This window comes from Zerene cesonia, unplaced genomic scaffold, assembly GCF_012273895.1.
Source record: "Zerene cesonia ecotype Mississippi unplaced genomic scaffold, Zerene_cesonia_1.1 Zces_u001, whole genome shotgun sequence".
Lineage (NCBI taxonomy): Eukaryota > Metazoa > Arthropoda > Insecta > Lepidoptera > Pieridae > Zerene > Zerene cesonia.
Genome location: NW_024045131.1, coordinates 3,377,320 through 3,395,041, shown reverse-complemented (window position 1 = coordinate 3,395,041; position 17,722 = coordinate 3,377,320). Strand labels below are relative to the sequence as shown.

At 32.0% G+C, this 17,722-nt stretch overlaps 1 protein-coding gene across 1 annotated transcript in view; it reads left to right on the top strand.

Moving 5' to 3' along the window:
• Window positions 1-6,019, top strand: part of LOC119838094 (ankyrin repeat domain-containing protein 50) — a gene marked incomplete at its 5' end in the record, with an annotated part of 34,835 nt that extends 28,816 nt beyond the window's left edge. Inside the window, 3 exons of the mRNA XM_038363905.1 lie at window positions 221-310; window positions 3,200-3,270; window positions 3,913-6,019. Coding sequence (XP_038219833.1) covers window positions 221-310; window positions 3,200-3,270; window positions 3,913-4,028 — 277 coding nt within the window. The remainder of the gene's footprint in view (window positions 1-220; window positions 311-3,199; window positions 3,271-3,912) is intronic.
• Window positions 6,020-17,722: the final 11,703 nt, after the last annotated feature.

Genomic DNA, 17,722 nt, shown 5'->3' with positions numbered 1-17,722 from the left:
ATTTATGTTAGAACTTTTCATGCATTCGTTTTTTTTTTTCGACATTTTTTGCTTAACAGTGCTTTGTATTACATTGTTATTGTTTAGTATATGTTAAAATACTAAGAAAATGTGATTTTTATTGTGTCTGATACTATAGAAATTAAATGTAAATTATTTGATTTTATATTACTTTGGGTTAGAGAAGAAATTAACTTATATAAATGTTTTGATATATTACAAATAGCGCGGTGTTTCTGGCGTCCAGACTTGCGTATAACAAGTTTGTGGGAGGGCTCGGGAGAGCGAGAGGGAAGATATTTAAGAAAACGTGAGTGAAAGGGACGGGTATACTCGATGCGGCGGAGTGCTGTTATTGCGAATTGGTTTTGTTGAATTGTAAATTACTTAAGTTTTATTATTTATTTTTTTTTGTTATTTTATATAATATTGATTTCATAATGTTCAAGTATTTATGTGCGATTCAATTTGTTTTTTTTTTAATAATTTTATTTTTTCTTGTATATAATGGTTAATTTTTTTTTTTATTTATTTGGCGTCCATAATAATGTCACTCCATAAAACATCGAGTATCGTCTGGTGTTTAGGTGCATTGGTAAAATGTTATATTTCACGAAGACGTGTAATTTGCCATTTTAATGATCAAAAAGAATATATTTTGATACATTTTTGATGAAGTGTTAAAATTTAATCAACTCGTCTTTGTGAAATTATTCATAGACATTTCACTGAGAGTAGCGCAGTTAAATAACTAACTGACTCTTCCTGTTTTTGTTCTCTTTCTTCTATCTTCTTTCCTTCTCTCTTATTGTCTCTACTCCTTGTATTCTCTTATCAAAAACAGAGGTTCTTACCGCATAGCTTATTTTAATATGCGTAAATATTCAATAGAAAATTCTGTAAGTATTGGGTAGCTTCTCATTTAATCAAATTTCTAAATATGGATGGAGAAGAGATGTTTCTGGAGCGAGACAGATATAGCAATTTAACTGCGTCTATCTTTATCGCTTTCATTCACGTTCATAGATCACTCACCCTTATATTATCTACCGAATGGGGTTACAATAGCACTACTGTAACTCAAACTCAAACTTAAATTCAAACTTTAAAAAATAGTCATGTTAAATTTATACAAGTGTTTATGTATAATAATTTTATAAACTACTGCCGATTCAGAAGATATAAGCGATGGAATGGATAGTGCATCTACATTATAGTGTATCTATAGAACAGTACGTACAGAAGGACTATCATTTTATTTTTAGTTTTAAAGCATTTAAATTTATTCATGAAAAATGTTATAAAAAAATGGAATAAATTGGTCTCGAGGACCGGGACCCCGAGAGGTCTGGCGTTGCGACGCTTCGGCGAATTGGCGGGGGTTCGAATTCGGCCTAGTGATCAAAATTTTAACTGTTCTTTAAAAAAAATCTATAGAATATAATTGCTATAGAATATCATTTGGTCAGTGCTCGTTATTCTTGCTAAATTTATTATTTCAGAGTATAGGTTATTGTTATAAGGGGTTGGTGAGATATTTTTATCAAAATCTTTGTATCCATTCGGTAGAGTCGTTAAGCACATGGCACTATCGCACATCGACACCTGCACTATTCTTTAGGGGTTAGGTACGGTAGCAAGTGGATATACCGTTAAAGACATCGTTCGAAGCTCTGTATGTTTGTACAAGGGAAATCTTTTGAGAGAACCGCTGAACTGTTCTTAAAATTTGGTATTATATTAACTATCTAAGGGTAGGTAGATGAGGCATTTTATTGGGTGCTTAACAAGCATAGACGGAAAATGTGGGTTTCTAAGCTATAATAATTGCAGAAATACCTTTGTCGATTGCAGAAGCTTTTTTCATAATAATTAGAAAAGTTCTTTTTATTGTACGTACATCAATTTATTAACTGAAAGAGTTAGGTTATATGGTTTTCATGAAATAAAACAGTATTATTGATTAGACTCTCTTTAGAACCCACAAAAGAGCATGGTCCAGCACATCAAAACGTTGTGCTACTATTTCACGCTGGTTTTCCTTGGACGCTGCGTACGCTGCCTTTTATGAATCTTGTAAAATTTTGGCCCTTACAAGATTTCGAATACAAAGAAATCTAAAGATATTCTTCTCATAATGATTGAACCATTCATCGCCCGACATATATCATATGCATTGTTGAACGAGTCTCGAACGAATTACGCTTACTAACTGCTCACCAGTCGCGATGGGTCGGCTAATATTTGCATGCGTTTGGTTACTAACAACCCATGGAAAGAGGGGTGATTTTTTGATATTTTTTGTGGAAAATTGGACAGGTGCATCGATAGAAACGAAGTAAGAATTGGAAATTGCAAAGAAAAGCATCTTTTTTTTGTTTATATCATCTAGAAATAGGACAAAATTTTATGTTTTTATGTTATGTTAAATCACGAGGAAAAGGGGTTGGAAGGGCTACGCATATAGAATATCACGATTGTACTATCTCTCTGAAGGTTTATGGGCGGTGGTGATCGCTTGCCATCAGGCGAACCACCAGCTCTGTTGCCCCCTCTGACATAAAATTAATTCTATACGAGAAAAATCACTACACAGTGGGTAAAGTCCTTATAGACTGGTCAAGTGTGTGGAAAAATCTTTCAGGAAAGCTTATTTTTTCATTTTAATAGAAAACCAGTCTTTATTTGACATTATACAAACTTGGCATTTAGATATATTAGTATATTTTGTCCTGCTGTATTCATAAAGCAATATACTCCAGAATTTTATATGTAGATCTAACAGAGACAATTGCAGAAATTTATTGAAATGTAGTATATTATGACATAAATAATTAGCAATTGTTCCCTCTATATCTTACAGTGAACACAAATAGAGATAGAAAAGCTCGCTCCAAGGTTAGGTCAGGTAGATTACGTTAGGCTTTTAGGAGTCTTACGGGAAAATATGATATCTCACTACTTCACACTAATATTATAAATGTGCAAGTTTGTTTGTTTGGACGGGCAAGCGCCTGTCAATCACGCTCAAACTACTGAACGGATTTTGATGAAATTTTGTATACAGACAGGGTGTGAGCTGACTTGGGTGATAGGAAACTTATTATCCCGATTAAATTCCTCCCTTGGAATCTTGATATCCGGGCGGAGCCGGGACGAGGACTAGATTTTAGTTTTAAAATGCTTATTTGGTCCACAGCAAAAACAAGAGGAACGGTATAGTCACGAATCCGGCGATGCGATTGGTCGCCAACGTTAGAAATGGCTTGGGTAAGTAGAGACATGAGGTAGCTGTAGAATTTCAATCGACTTCAAACTCAAACTTAAACTTAAACTCAAACTCAATCTCAGACTCAAACTCAAACTCAAACATTTGTTAATTCAATTAGACTTCCTATAGAAGCACTTTTGAATCGTCATATTACACCAAAAGAGGAGGTGTCTCAATTCGACTGTGTTTTTGTTTTTGCGTTTGTTACTTTAACTTTTGACTGGATGAACTGATTTTTATGAATCTGTTTATATTGAAAGGTCACATTTAAATCTGATCTAGTTGTGACAATTTTAAGTCAGTTTAGTTGATTTTTTAAAGATAACAACAATTTATTTTTCATCATAATAACCTTCACCATTAAATGTTAAAATTAATTATAAATGAGAAAATAACTCTGTCTATATCTTCTTCACGCCTAAACCATTAAACCGATTTTGTGCAGAGATAGTTAGTCACTAGGGAATAAAAAATAATATATGGAATTATAAGTATGTACGCATAACCTAACTTTAAATTCTATTTTTATCTGTGTAAAAAATATCAACAAAAAAGGGAGTCTTTCTTTCCTCTTTCATTCCTTATAATCTAACTTCATTGTAATGCAACAAAAAATTCTATAATATTTTATAATTTTGCAGACAACGCCGCGGCAAATATTCGTCGCACGGGCGTGGCGCTGGCCGCCAGCGCCAGCTCGGCCAACCCGGCTGTCAAGACCAACGCTTTCCAGTGGAGGAAGGAGACACCATTGTAATATGACTGGGCCAATGTGGGCCAATGTAGGCCAATGGATACCAATGTGGGCGGGGATCGCCACACATTCTCAAATTGATAAAGCCGTGTGGCTTAATTCAAGACGTACTGAATGTTGGTCAATGGTGGATATTGTTTAATGATTGCTTAAGTCAAATTTGTAGTCAGCTGGGCTTTTTTTGTGTACGCGTTTGGCCAACGTTGGCCATCAATTGGAGGGGTTGGCTCAAAGTTCTGATTTGATAAATTTCTTTGTTAAGTTGAACGCGATATTTGATTTGTATTTACACATTTTGTGTCTTCAGTTTTTATAGACGTCCGTTACGGTTTGACGTATGTTTGATCGTATTTGACTAGATTGTTGAATTTGCTGTGTCAAATTTAGAATTTGATGTCACTTAGAACCTTTTTAACGTATCCCATATGGCTTGTTCGAATTAAACTATTTAATATTATTATTATTAAATTGGTTTAATATGACTGTATTTTGGGATAAAGCAAACATCGCCAGCAACGGTTCAGTTCCTTAATGTTCTGTCAAGCGTGGTCAAACGATGTCGAATATGGCCCAACTTGGGCCAACTGATCGACAGTTGGTGATATAGTTTTACTCGAATAAATAGATCAATGACTGTTGCAATACTATATTATATATAATACAAAGTAGTAATATTTCGTTTTAAATATATTATGTTTAACGATTTGATTCCGAGATAATTTTAATTTCTCGATAAAAAGACGAGTGAAATCAATCTTTTTAACCAACTTTTAAAAAGGGTGTTACTGACCTGAAGTTGAAAACCAGATTGAAATGTATCTACACTGAGATACTCACATCAAGGTTAAGCAATATTAATTTTAAAAAGGGATATGTATATTATATTATAGTGTGTTAGACAGAGATGGATATGCTTCTTTCTCGTTCTAACGAGTATAATGAATATAGGATTAAAACGAATATTGTTACAGTAAATACTTTATGTAATATTAAAACAGCATTACATGTAATCAAAATAAAAAAAAAATGAAGTGCGGATAAAGAAAAATAGTACAAAGTTATAATGTACTAAAATATAATGAAAACATCATAATTATTGGTTTAATAAATAGAGGTAAATAAGAAAAATACTTTAAAACAAGTGAAAGAAATCGATTAATAAAAATAAAAACTCATTAAAAAGATAAATAACTCAATCAACTGACTCATAAATAGCTATCATTCGCTCAATGCTTACGACGTATTTGTTTGTTTATATTTTGTATAAAAAAAATAAATATAATACCTTTACATTGATATAATCCATGTAATAAAGAACAGAAAACACAACCCTCCTTTCATTCGTAATTGGGTTTTTATTAAGCGAGCGAGGTCATGGGCGGACTAAGATCTAACTAGCTTTTTGATAAAAAAGAAATGTTTCGTATAAAAATAAATTTAAATTGGTGCATTTTTTTGTATTATTAATGAGGTGTTTGTGTATTTATTTTTAGCGATCTCAAATTGAACAATATTTTTTTTTTTTTACTTGCATTTAAGCTGAAATGCCTAGTCGATACTTACGTAGGTGCCTATTTGCGAAATCTATTTTAATGTAGCTGTTATAATAAAAGATATATTCGTTGTTGCCAGTGTAGAAGAGATATTTTATACGCGATATTTTTTTTCTACACTGGCAACACAAATTTAATGTAAGTAGGTTATAAAATTATATGGTAACACCAATCAGAAGTAAGCTATTTTTGTGTGAGAACGCATACAGATTATAACAAATACGTAATTTTAATAAATGCATAAATATTGTATTTATAATATGTAGTAAGTATATTAGGTGGATTTTGCGTTAAGTGCTTTTAAAAATCAATATATTTTTGTCTCAAAGATGATTATATGTATTTTTTAATAAAAAAATGAGATTTGCATAAAAATTTGTTTATTCCATAAAAAGATCTTTAGATTTGTTTAGATTCCTTTGAATATATAAATATTAAGTTATTTAAGTGCCGTAACTCTATTCATGACAAATATTAAATGATTTTTAAAAGTACTTTATAAAATCCGTAACTTATACGCGTTTTACCGTTTTTTGTGTCAAAATTAATGCCAAATAATGAACTGTTTAAAATATTTTCTCATCAGACACTTGTGTTTTTTTTCTCTTTTGTAAATCAATTTTTTTATGTTTAATTAAACTAGTAGGAAATTTTTGAAATTTTCTCAGTGGGTAGACTTGTAGACATGTATGTATGTATGTATGTATTTTTTTTCAATTTTTTTCATATTTTTTTTATTTCGAATAGCAACACTGAGTTTTTGCATGTGAAACGACGTTTGGAATCGAATCTTGATAATTTCAGTCAAATTAGTGATAATTTTTTTGAATGAGGTATTTTTACCAATGTCATGCGCTGCAGTAATTTTTTTTTTAAATTTTTTTTATTTCTTTTTGTGATTTTTCTAACAAGAGGCTATAAATTTTGGATCTGTTTTTAAATGGGATTGGTATAAATATCTCGTTCTATAGTGACGCCATTTTAATTGTATAACGCTTATTATTAGAGTAATTATTTATGAGACGACTAATTTTGTATGTTTGTGTGTGTGCAACTTGTGATTTAGTAAAGAAATGTAATGTAGTTGGTGCCGTGGTATAACGTTGTGAGAATATATTGAAATATATGTATAATTTCTCTTATTTGGTTGTTTTAGTTTCCCAAACGACATAAATTTCTGGGTAACTTTTAATGCGTATATTTCTTAAAATTTTGCTTGCTAGCAATACTTTCATAGCTTAATTTACGCATCATTGTTTATTCAGTTTGTATTTAGCAAACAAACAAATAAAACAAACTTTTTATAATGCACCAAAGGATGAGAAAAAAAGTAAAAATATATACATGTTACACACAAAAGCACAACAGGCGTTCTTATCGCCAAGCAGCGATCTCTTCCGCACAACCTGGCGGCCAAGAAGCTGTAATAATATAATACGTGAACAACGCGTGCGGTTATAAAGTTTAAAATACATACATACAAAAGATACACACCAATTACATAAATAATTATTAAATGAAACGAACATTTCTGTATGCTCTGAGCTACAGAGATCCACTAAACCAACATATATACTCGTAATACATAATTATCACCATACAGATGGTTAGAATGTATTTAGATCCGCTAGATAGCGTTGCAATAAATAGTGTTAAATTATAGGTAGATAGGTAGTTCGCAAACGATAGTATACTGTCTCTCTGATCTAAATAAGTTATTAATTAAATAAAGTGGCAGGCAAAAGAAAAAATTAAATCACATTGAATCATCAGATGTTTAAATTTCGTTTAATTTTATGTTAAGTGACAATAATAAAAAAATACAGGAAATATATCGTAACTGATTTAAATGTTAGCAGAACTTATTTGCAAGCTTTTCACATACGTTTTTCTATTCACGGACAGATGGCGTTAGTATGGTAGAATTAACTTGGTGGATTGTATATTTAATAGAAAAATAAAAATTATAAATCAAGGACTCTTTACTACTAATTGATTAAATACTAAAAATATTGAATATTATCATTGTTCTAAACATATAAATGTTAATAATAGAAATAACTTCAACTTTCAAACATTTTCGGATCTTGTCAGTTTTTTCACCTGCTTTATTAGACATATTCCTAAATTTCTATTCTTTTTTACACCATAAAATAATGCAGAATTCCTTTTAAAATAAAGTATTACATTACTCGCTAAAATTATAAAATCGACACCGTGATAAACCCGTTAATAATTATGAAAAAATGTAAAAAACAATGTAACAAGACAGTTTATAGAAATAATAAAATATTTCCTATCTCACTAATTATTGTTTCACCATCTTATATTGGAAATGTCGAAATTTAAGTAAAGATGTTCTATTGACATTGCTAAGTGCTGTTTCATTGTTATATTTCTAAATTTTAATTGTTAAATATGCCGAAAGCTATTAAAAATGATGGGGATATTCCGGGGAATATTATTCTGAAGGTTACAGTGAAGCGACGGTGACGGCACCCTTCATTGTAGAGATAAGTTGATGGCGCTGTACTGGTATTTAGTAAAGGAATGGATAATATTTAATACCAACTGAACGGTTTGCGTGAGCGTAGAACTGAAGGTTGGGTTGGTTGATCCTGGGTTCGATTCCTGGTGGGGACTCACACAAAAAATGTCTCGGTCTGGCAGGTCACAGAAGGCTGACCACCTACTTGACTGAAAAGAAATTCCCGAACCAGAAGAGATTAAAATGCCCACAAGTGGCACGAGACTGCAATAAATAAACAAAATAAAGAGGGGTGTTATAAGTTCGTGTGTGTCTGTTTGTTTGTGGTATCATATCTCCCGAACGGATGAAGCGATGTCACTTTAGTTTGTGATTAAAAGTAACTTATGTGCGGTGTTCTTAGACACGTTTCATGAAAATTTTTAAGTCTTTTGAACATCATCACCTCTTTACTAATTGTTGAAGGAGTCCTACTTTCATATTTCAGAAATCCCTTAATGTGGATATCAAATGCTTGACTTGACTTAATTTTTTTATGTCATATTTCAAATTAAAGATGCGCGAGATAAAGTGGAGTTTGGGTCTTGTTAATTTTAAAATGTCATGTAATAAATACATATTTCCTAATTTTAATTGCATGTTTATTTATTTAGCTTTATTGCTCTGGATAGAATTACAACTTGAAACTTAATCTAGCTTAAATTATCTCAAATGGCGGTCTTACTGCGAAACGGCGATTTCTTCCAGACTGTTATAGATAGGTAATAGGTATGGCGTTAAATAAACATTTTTTATTTCATTCTTTCTTCTTACACTCACAACTACCACTCAGTCAAATGTCTTTAGATACTTTATCGTATATTACCTGTTCGTCCGTGGTTTATAGCCTATGTCACTCTGTGAAGTTGCAGCTGTCCAGCGGAGAAAGAATATTTGAAATCAATCCAGCTGTTTTCGCGTAAAAATTATACAAATATAAAAAAAAAAGTGCTAAAGTGTCTTTTTTTAATAATAAGTGTAGATAAGATAAATTACGACGAAAAGTTTTCAATAAAAATAATTCATCTTAAAATAAGCCCCTTTACAAAAGATACGTCAATTAACTTCTATCAAATAGTCGGGAGCAAGTGCGGCGGAAAACAATGATCGGCGTATGGTGATAGACCCTCGGTAATTCGATATACGCTTTGCGACCCCTGCAGACCGAGAGTAAGCGACTCCCCATAGAAACAAACGATATATTTTACTATTATAGGAAGAAAAGTTATCACTACATAGTGTTAAATAAGGTCACTTTCTACCGTATGTGTATAGATGGTGTGCTCCAAGAGGAAGGTATATATGTATATACGTTATTCTGAAAAGGGAAGGGGGGAAGGGGTTTTTTTCCAAATTTAACGTATGTGAAGCCGCGGGAAAAAGCTAGTCTATAATAAACGAAATGAGATGCGATTTATGGGGTTTTGCTATAGCAGGAGAAAACATATAACTGATATATCAGTTTTCCGAACCTCTAAAACATGATATGTATACATAGTTTTATAAGCTAAACAATATGCTTTCATATATTGTCTCTTATAGAGTATACGCAAGGAAGTCATTTAATCCTGGCGGTCTTAATCAGGATAATAAGAACTCATGAAATTGTTTTATTGTCACCGATCGTCGATAAGTGTACAAAGTTTGAATTAAATGAATCTAATTTATAGTTTTATAGCATTGAAATGCTTTATAAATGAGAAATTATGAAAGAATAGAAAAAAATTTGATCACGAGGCAGGAAAAATTAAATTTAACAAAGGCCGCGTTCCATCGATACAATATTGTAATCATTGAAATAATGTTTCGTATTGGTTGTGATGGTTCTTAATCATCTCAATAGATGGCGTGGGGTGCCCTTGCCCGTGCCTTAGGCACATGAAACCGAAAGAGTAGAAGAAATTCGATTACTGTGGCAGGATCACGGGTGGTCGAGAGGCTAGGCGTTGCTACGGTTAGGCAAGAAACGCAGGTTCGAATCCTGCCTTGTGATCAAATTTTTTCTATTCTTTCAAAATTTCTCATTAAATGAATTTGTTTAAACTGGGTCACATTGTCAATGGGTCTAAAGGAGTCGCTTATATATAAACATAAACATATAAGTGAAGCTAATTAAAATCCCCATTTAAAGAATATAAAGCATTTAAATCTTCTCTTTATAATATTAGTGCGATTTATATATTTGAAAAAGCATTTTTATACCGTTTTCGTTTTTTCTCATTAAAATTTGTTTGTTTCTTTATTACTGCGTCATATTACGATTAATAAGCCAAGTAGATTAAATAAATATTTTAATCTGTAGTATGACCACTGACTTTATACAGTGATCACTGTAACTTCCCGATATATTGGAGTTTACGTATTTCCTTTGTATTTAACTTGATTTATTCTATTCTGTCGTAGTTCTTTAATGTTCTAAAATATATATTGACATTATATAAATGTGTTTGATTTTGGGTACTAGCTCTTAAGCTAACTGAGAAAAGAGTCGAAGATGTTCTATGTATCTTTTGTTCAGGAAGAATTATGAAAATTTCATAATTATATGATATGATTTATTATTATATTATATTATTATTATATTATATGATTTCATAATTATAACTATACATTTAATTTTTAGTTGTATAGCATTCGAAAACACTTTGTAATTGAAATATTTAATTTTAACCACCGCATTAAGAAATCGGTTATGTCAATCCTCCTGATTATCTCCAAAAATAATAATCATGTTATCAAAAATTGCTCCGTTGTTATATGAAAGAAAGACAAACAATCAACCACACTTTCGTATTTATATAAGTAAGGATTAGGATTAGCACGCTTTCATCAGCTTCAACTGTATTGCATGAAACCGACACTATTAAACACGTTTGTGACCCACTTCAAACGGACAGATTTAATTCAAACTTCGTACACTTATCAAGGATCGGTGACAATACAATAATTTCATGAATTTATCTTATTATCCCAATAAGGAACTTAAGGATTAAACGTTTTCCTAACGTATACTCTGTATAAGAGCAAGTGAGACAATTTATCTGATTCTTTCATTACAGCGTGTTTGGTTAACTATATTAACTATTATAATAACAATATTTAATAATATTTTCTATTACATAATAAAACACGCTTTTATCATCCGTGTACCATAATCCAAGCAGAGGATTAAACTTTATTTTATCTAAATTTATCTAAACTCAAGAAACTAAAATAATGAACACTACATCTTAAGTACTTCCCTCCAAAACAAGGAGACGGCACGCGCGCGCCACGCGGCCATCTTCCCTCTTACAGCTTTACGTCAGATGTAACCTAACACCGTTTTAAGGATTCCCGGATGTTTGGTGTTGTGGATTTATAAAAAGTTTGATTGTTGGACGTAGTTAAGTGACGTTTTGCATTCGAGTATTGTTCTTATCGTCTTGTTATTGTTATTTAGATTAACAAGATATTATGAGAAATTTTGAAAAAATAGAAAAAAAATTTGATCACGAGGCGGGATTAAAACATATCAAACAAGTTTAAAATCTGTATTTTAAAATGATATTGTGAATGTTATCTTTAAAAGAGTTACGTTCATCAGACATCTAAAAACGAAGGAGGTTCTCAGTTATTCTTTTTACTAGCGGTCCGCCCCGGCTTTTGCCAGTGGTACATATAAAGCCTAGCCTTCCTCAATATATGGGCTATCTAATACTGAAAGAATTTTTCAAATCGGACCAGTAGTACCTGAGATTAGTGTGTTCAAACAAACAAATAAACCAACTTTACAGCTTTATAATTTAGTATAGATTAATTGTGTTACTCGATAGCTCCGTGGGTTATTATATCTTCTAGAATTAATTAGTACAAACTTGAGCGTTATATCTTCATTTTAGGAGTAATTTTATCTAAATTTTACAATAAACAGAATTTGTGGTACACTGCCTAACAAATAACCATCCTTTATCTTTATTCTTATCATCCTTTATTTCATAATTTCTCCTATTCATCCTTTATCCTGGATAAAGAATGAATAGGAGAAATAAATTATCCTCATCCTTAAAGCTTATACTTGATTAATAATTATTTTTTAGTCGTGCTAATTGTATCAAAACATCTTAGTATGTAAATACCGATTATCAAGAATCTACGATATACAATAAAAGGCAATTGCTTCAAGTATTCGCAGGGTTATGTGTTCCCAATTAGCGACGCTTCAAGAGTCAACCCTATTTTACTGATTGTTGATATGACACGGTTGAATGTAGGGCTGTCACATGTTTATTTTAATGATGATAATTGAAATGTCGTGTTCTCTTGTAGGAGAAAGGACAGATGCATAATAAATTTAACAAATGCTATTTAACAAGCATTTTTGATCTGTTTCAACAATAATAATTACTGTTTTCAGCTATTTACAAGTGGTAACATTTTTTGGTTTGTAGCCTGCATGACACTCCATTCGGAAAATCTAGATATACCCTTTAACAGGTGAACCAATTAAGCTTTATTAATTTTATCTGTGTTTGAAAGGTAAAAAAACAAGCATTTCAAACAAATCCTATTTCCTACTAATATTATAAATGCGAAAGTTTATAATGATGTGTGTGTGTGTGTGTGTGTGTGTGTGTTTGTTGCTCTTTCACGCATAAACTACTGAACCGATTATAATGAAATTTGGTACGTAGACAGCTGGACGACTTGAATAACATATAGGCAACTTTTTATCCCGATATTCCTACAGGATACGGACTTACGCGGGTGAAACCGCAGGGCGCAGCTAGTATTTTTATAAAAGTCAAATTGGCAGCCCTATAGAGCAAGGTGTGCTAGGGTTCCCACACCTAATTATGGGAAAACATGCGCGGTCAACTGAAGAGGCTCTACACATCGGATGCTGAATAAAAGCCACATTGATGACAAAGTGACATATCACTTTTTTAATCGACGCCATCTTTGTTTTTTTTTATCATTCTAGTGTAGAGGGTAAAAATTTTAAATACTTTATAGTGACTTGCTTTGGTGACGTTAATTATTTATAATAAAGAAAAAATGTGAGCCGTCACGGGACGCCTGGCAGATGTGAAACATCGACATTGTTTTGTAAAAGTAATATGCAGAAAAGAACATATTGTGATAGGAACTAAATATGTCATAATGATAAAATAAAATATTACGTTTTTTTTCCAGATAACGATGACTATTTATTGAATAAACATTTATTTTCATTAAATACAAAAATTTACGAATTTATTTCAAATCGTAAATACTTAATTCATATAGCGTGGCGACGCGTCGCCACGCCAGAAATCGGTTTTACGTGCGGCTATAGATGTTTCACATCAAAAATTACAATTTTAAGGTTAGAATAAAATTTATTAAATCTTGTCATGTATCAAATCTTGAAAGAAGGAAAACACGGAGGAGTAGCTTAGGACATTTATAATTAATTATAAAAAAGCAGACTGCGTTTTCATTTATGCACCAAATTACACCCAATTTGATTCAGTCATTTTTCTGCAAGCTATAAAATAAAAATGTATGTTTATCTATGGACGTAGCCAGCTTTTTGTGCAGTCTGTATGGCGTATTCAATTAATCTCTCATAATTGTAGAATCTTAGCGCTGGCTTATATTTGGGGTTTTTATGGATTTTCGGCCGATTTTCTCTCTTAAACTCCATCCAATACTAAACATTGACTACTGCTTGATGTTTTCTCTTTGTTTTATAAATATCGCAATTCAAATAATTCAAATATATTAAATACTAGCACCCGCGGTTTCACCCGCGTCAGCCCGTATCCCGTAGGAATATCGGGATAAAAAGTTCCCTATATGTTATTTCAGTTGTCCAGATGTCTACGTACTAAATTTTATTGCAATCGGTTCAGTAGTTTTTGCGTAAAAGAGCAACAAACGCACACACATCCTTACAAACTTTCGCATTTATAATATTAGTAGGATATTATGCCAAATGCCAACAACAAGTATTCTAAATATAAAACGCAAACGATATCCTAGGCAATGGCGATACAATAAACTCATTCTCCGAAGAATGCACGTATAATTAAACCTTATTAAATCAATCACAATAAACCCCCTCCTAAAACACAATTACAGCTGTCAAAATACATTTACCACAGATAATTATAGTTTCATTTCATTGGTGGCGCACGTACACACACGGGGTATAGATTAAATAAATTCGAGCAAATTGCGCGATTTGGCTTTCATTTGTAATTAAATTAACGATGAAATTGTATGGATAATTGTTGTAATTAATTTTTCATTGGTTCATATCGTTGGTGTGTGTAGAATTTTACAGATTAAAAAGTTAAATAAGATAGTCGTTGTAATAGAATTTCATACAAAAGTCTGTATTCGTAAATGAAATCAAGTTACGTACAAATTACAAGCACTGTTTTGATAAATAATCACGCTTCGCACTAATCCTTCCTATTATCCTACTAATATTATAAATGCGAAAGTTTGTAAGGATGCGTGTGTGTTTGTTGCTCTTTCACGCAAAAACTAGTGAACCGATTGCAATGAAATTTGGTACGTAGACAACTGGACAACTGGAACAACATATAGGAAACTTTTTATCCCGATATTCCTACGGGATACGGACTTACGCGGGTGAAACCGCGGGGCGCAGCTAGTATGCGAAAGTTTGTTTGTTTGGATGTTTGTCCGTCAATCACGCTGAAACTTCTGAACGGATCCTGATTTGGTATACAGACGGTATGAGTTGAGTTGGGTAATAGGACCCGTCCGGACCCGATACATTTTATCCCGAATTAATGCTCCCTTGGGATAAAACATCACGAATCTTGATAACCGGGCGGAGCCGGGACGAGAGTATAATAAATAAATAAAAAAAAAGCTAAACACGCTTTAAAGATAACATTTTAAACGGAATATACGTAACGATTATTTAATCCTGGCGATCGTAATCTGGATAAGATAAACTCATGAAATTATTGCATTGTCTTCGATCCTTGATAAGTGTACAAAATTTGAATTAAATCTGTCCGTTTGAAGTGGGTCAAAATTGAGTCTAAAGGAGTCGGTTATGTGCATGCAAACATACAGGGAAACAAAATAAAACTATAGATACAAGGGAAGCTAATAAAAGCATATTAATAAGGAATACATAGATATAATATTATAATCCTCCATAAATTTCCTCATATGTCAAATCCCGGATACTTCCTAGATTTGATATATGTGGACATCTAAACTAATATAAAACTGAAAGTTTGTTTGTTTGAACGTGTCAATCTTGGGAGCTACTGCATTGATTTCGAAAATTCTCGATGATATTTTCGTGATCTCAGTATTAATGGCTTAACGTAATATACGTAGGTATAATAAATATAATAAATAAATAGGAGTCTTGTGAAATTTAACTTATTTTCAGGTTTTATCGTATGAATACAATCTTAATTGTCAACATTTTGAGTGGTTTTATTTATTATTATATCATTCCGGAATAACCAAAGAGTTTTAATGAAATATTTTTGTAGAGATAGACCAATTCGGAATAGATTAATCGACACTACATGTGTAAACCACGCGAGAGAAGCCGCGAGTTGAAACTAGTAAATAAAATCGAGATTATAGTATAGGTATTTGCATACGTAACTAAATCATAAATAAACTTCCTATATTCTAAAATAATGACAATAATATTCAAAGTGTCTCATCGTAAGCAGGTAAACCCGCGCGCGGATACAAGCTAATCCATAAACGGCGATAACACGGCAAACGGCAGCAAGCGACCCCAAATCTGTAATTTTGATCCGTAATTGGCGTGCCGTGATTGGTCGGAATTAATGTGCTGCGCGCGCTCCGATGTTCTCATTGGTCGGATTGCTTCCACCCCTTTTGGGATAAGGGTGACATCGGGGTGGAGGATAGCGCAGTTTTGATATTTGAATCGTGTCGGATGAAATGGAAAAAGAAGAAACGGTTTAAATATAAGTTTTTTCTTGATTTTACGCGAGTATTATACATTTAGATATTTAACAGTTCTTTACGGGTTTTAAAAGCATTTATTCATTTGCAAAATGTTCAAAACGTTGATAATGTAATGAATAAATCGTGTTTAATATTCGTTAAAAAGTCTTTAATTTCCTAATAAATATAAGTTGTTCTATCAGAGTATGTCTTCGTTTTTCTAGAAATTCTATTGACAGTATCAAAGCATTTGCTATTTTTTCTAGAAATTTATGTACACTACCAATCGTCCTGGCTTCGCCTTTTTGGCGGTACTGTGTGACGTACATTATTACAGTGTTTTGTCATATCGTTTTATTATTGTTTTTTTTTTATTTAATTTTTCTGCGTATTTTTTTCTTTTGGTTTCACATTGTATCGTTAAATAAATGTTTGTTCTTTCTATCTTCTCTCTTTCTTACTATGAGGCGAACCAGCTCGGTCGCCTTTTACGTAAAAAGTAGAAACTTCAAGTATCAAGTTTGTTTCGTCCAACTACACCGATTTTGAATGGATGATCGCACATCATTTCAGACTTATAGCTATATGGCTATATCTCCCAGCCGAACAGGGAGATGCTAAAATCGTATTCAAGAGATAACCATTTCAGTTTAACTGAAACAACCGAAAATAAAGCTGTTTTCATCTTGTGTTATTTCTAAAGACTAGATTATATGTTTGGTTGTTTATATGTTTATAGACTATAAACTCTTCTAATAATATAAAGCTTCAGAGTTTGTCAATTTGCCCCCGTTTATATAAAGAACTAATGTAGCTATATGTACCACGGGTGACGCCAGGGCGGACCACTAGTAGATGATATTTGTCACTAACACCAAGAAAATAATGTATTAATTATTTACATTTAGGATTTTAACGTAAAACAGTTGTTCTTAATAAAAAAAAACAATCAAATTATTAATAAATTATATTATTAAAATATCAAATACAGTGTGTTTACTAGACACTGCCAAATACATAGAATCTTCTAATAAGAGAAAAAAAACTTAGTGAAAAACAAATCACACAACATAAGAAAATTTGCATATAATTCTAGTAATTTTCTTTGTTTTTATATAAACGGTATATTAAATCATATATTTAGTACTGGCACCCCGCCCCGGCTTCGCATGGTTATAATAATATACTATAAATACATATCAATTTTCCTATCGAATAGCTCTATGTATTAAAAAAAACTCGTAAAAATCTGTTGCGTAATTTTTAAGTTAAGCATACAAACATACAGACGGCGGAAAGCGACTTTGCTTTATAATATGTAGTGATTAAAGCAGGATTTGAGTGTTATTTAGAGAAGATATCATATATCGTTTTCTGCCCCCGACATCACTCGCTTGTTTCTTTAGAGAAATACCTTCTAATAAAATATCCGACACCTGAACTTTTTTAGCGTTGTATTTTTCTATATCATATATAAATCATTACATTCTTTTGAACAGTTGGAGTAAAAATAAATTTGAATGTGTTCGAATCTATATAATATTAGCTTTTCGCCCCGGCCTCGTCTGTGGTATTTATATAGTCTATGTCATTGAGTGAAGTTGCAGCTCTATCATGAAAAATCACCATTTTTGAAATCGGTCCAGTGGTAATATAGATATAATATAATA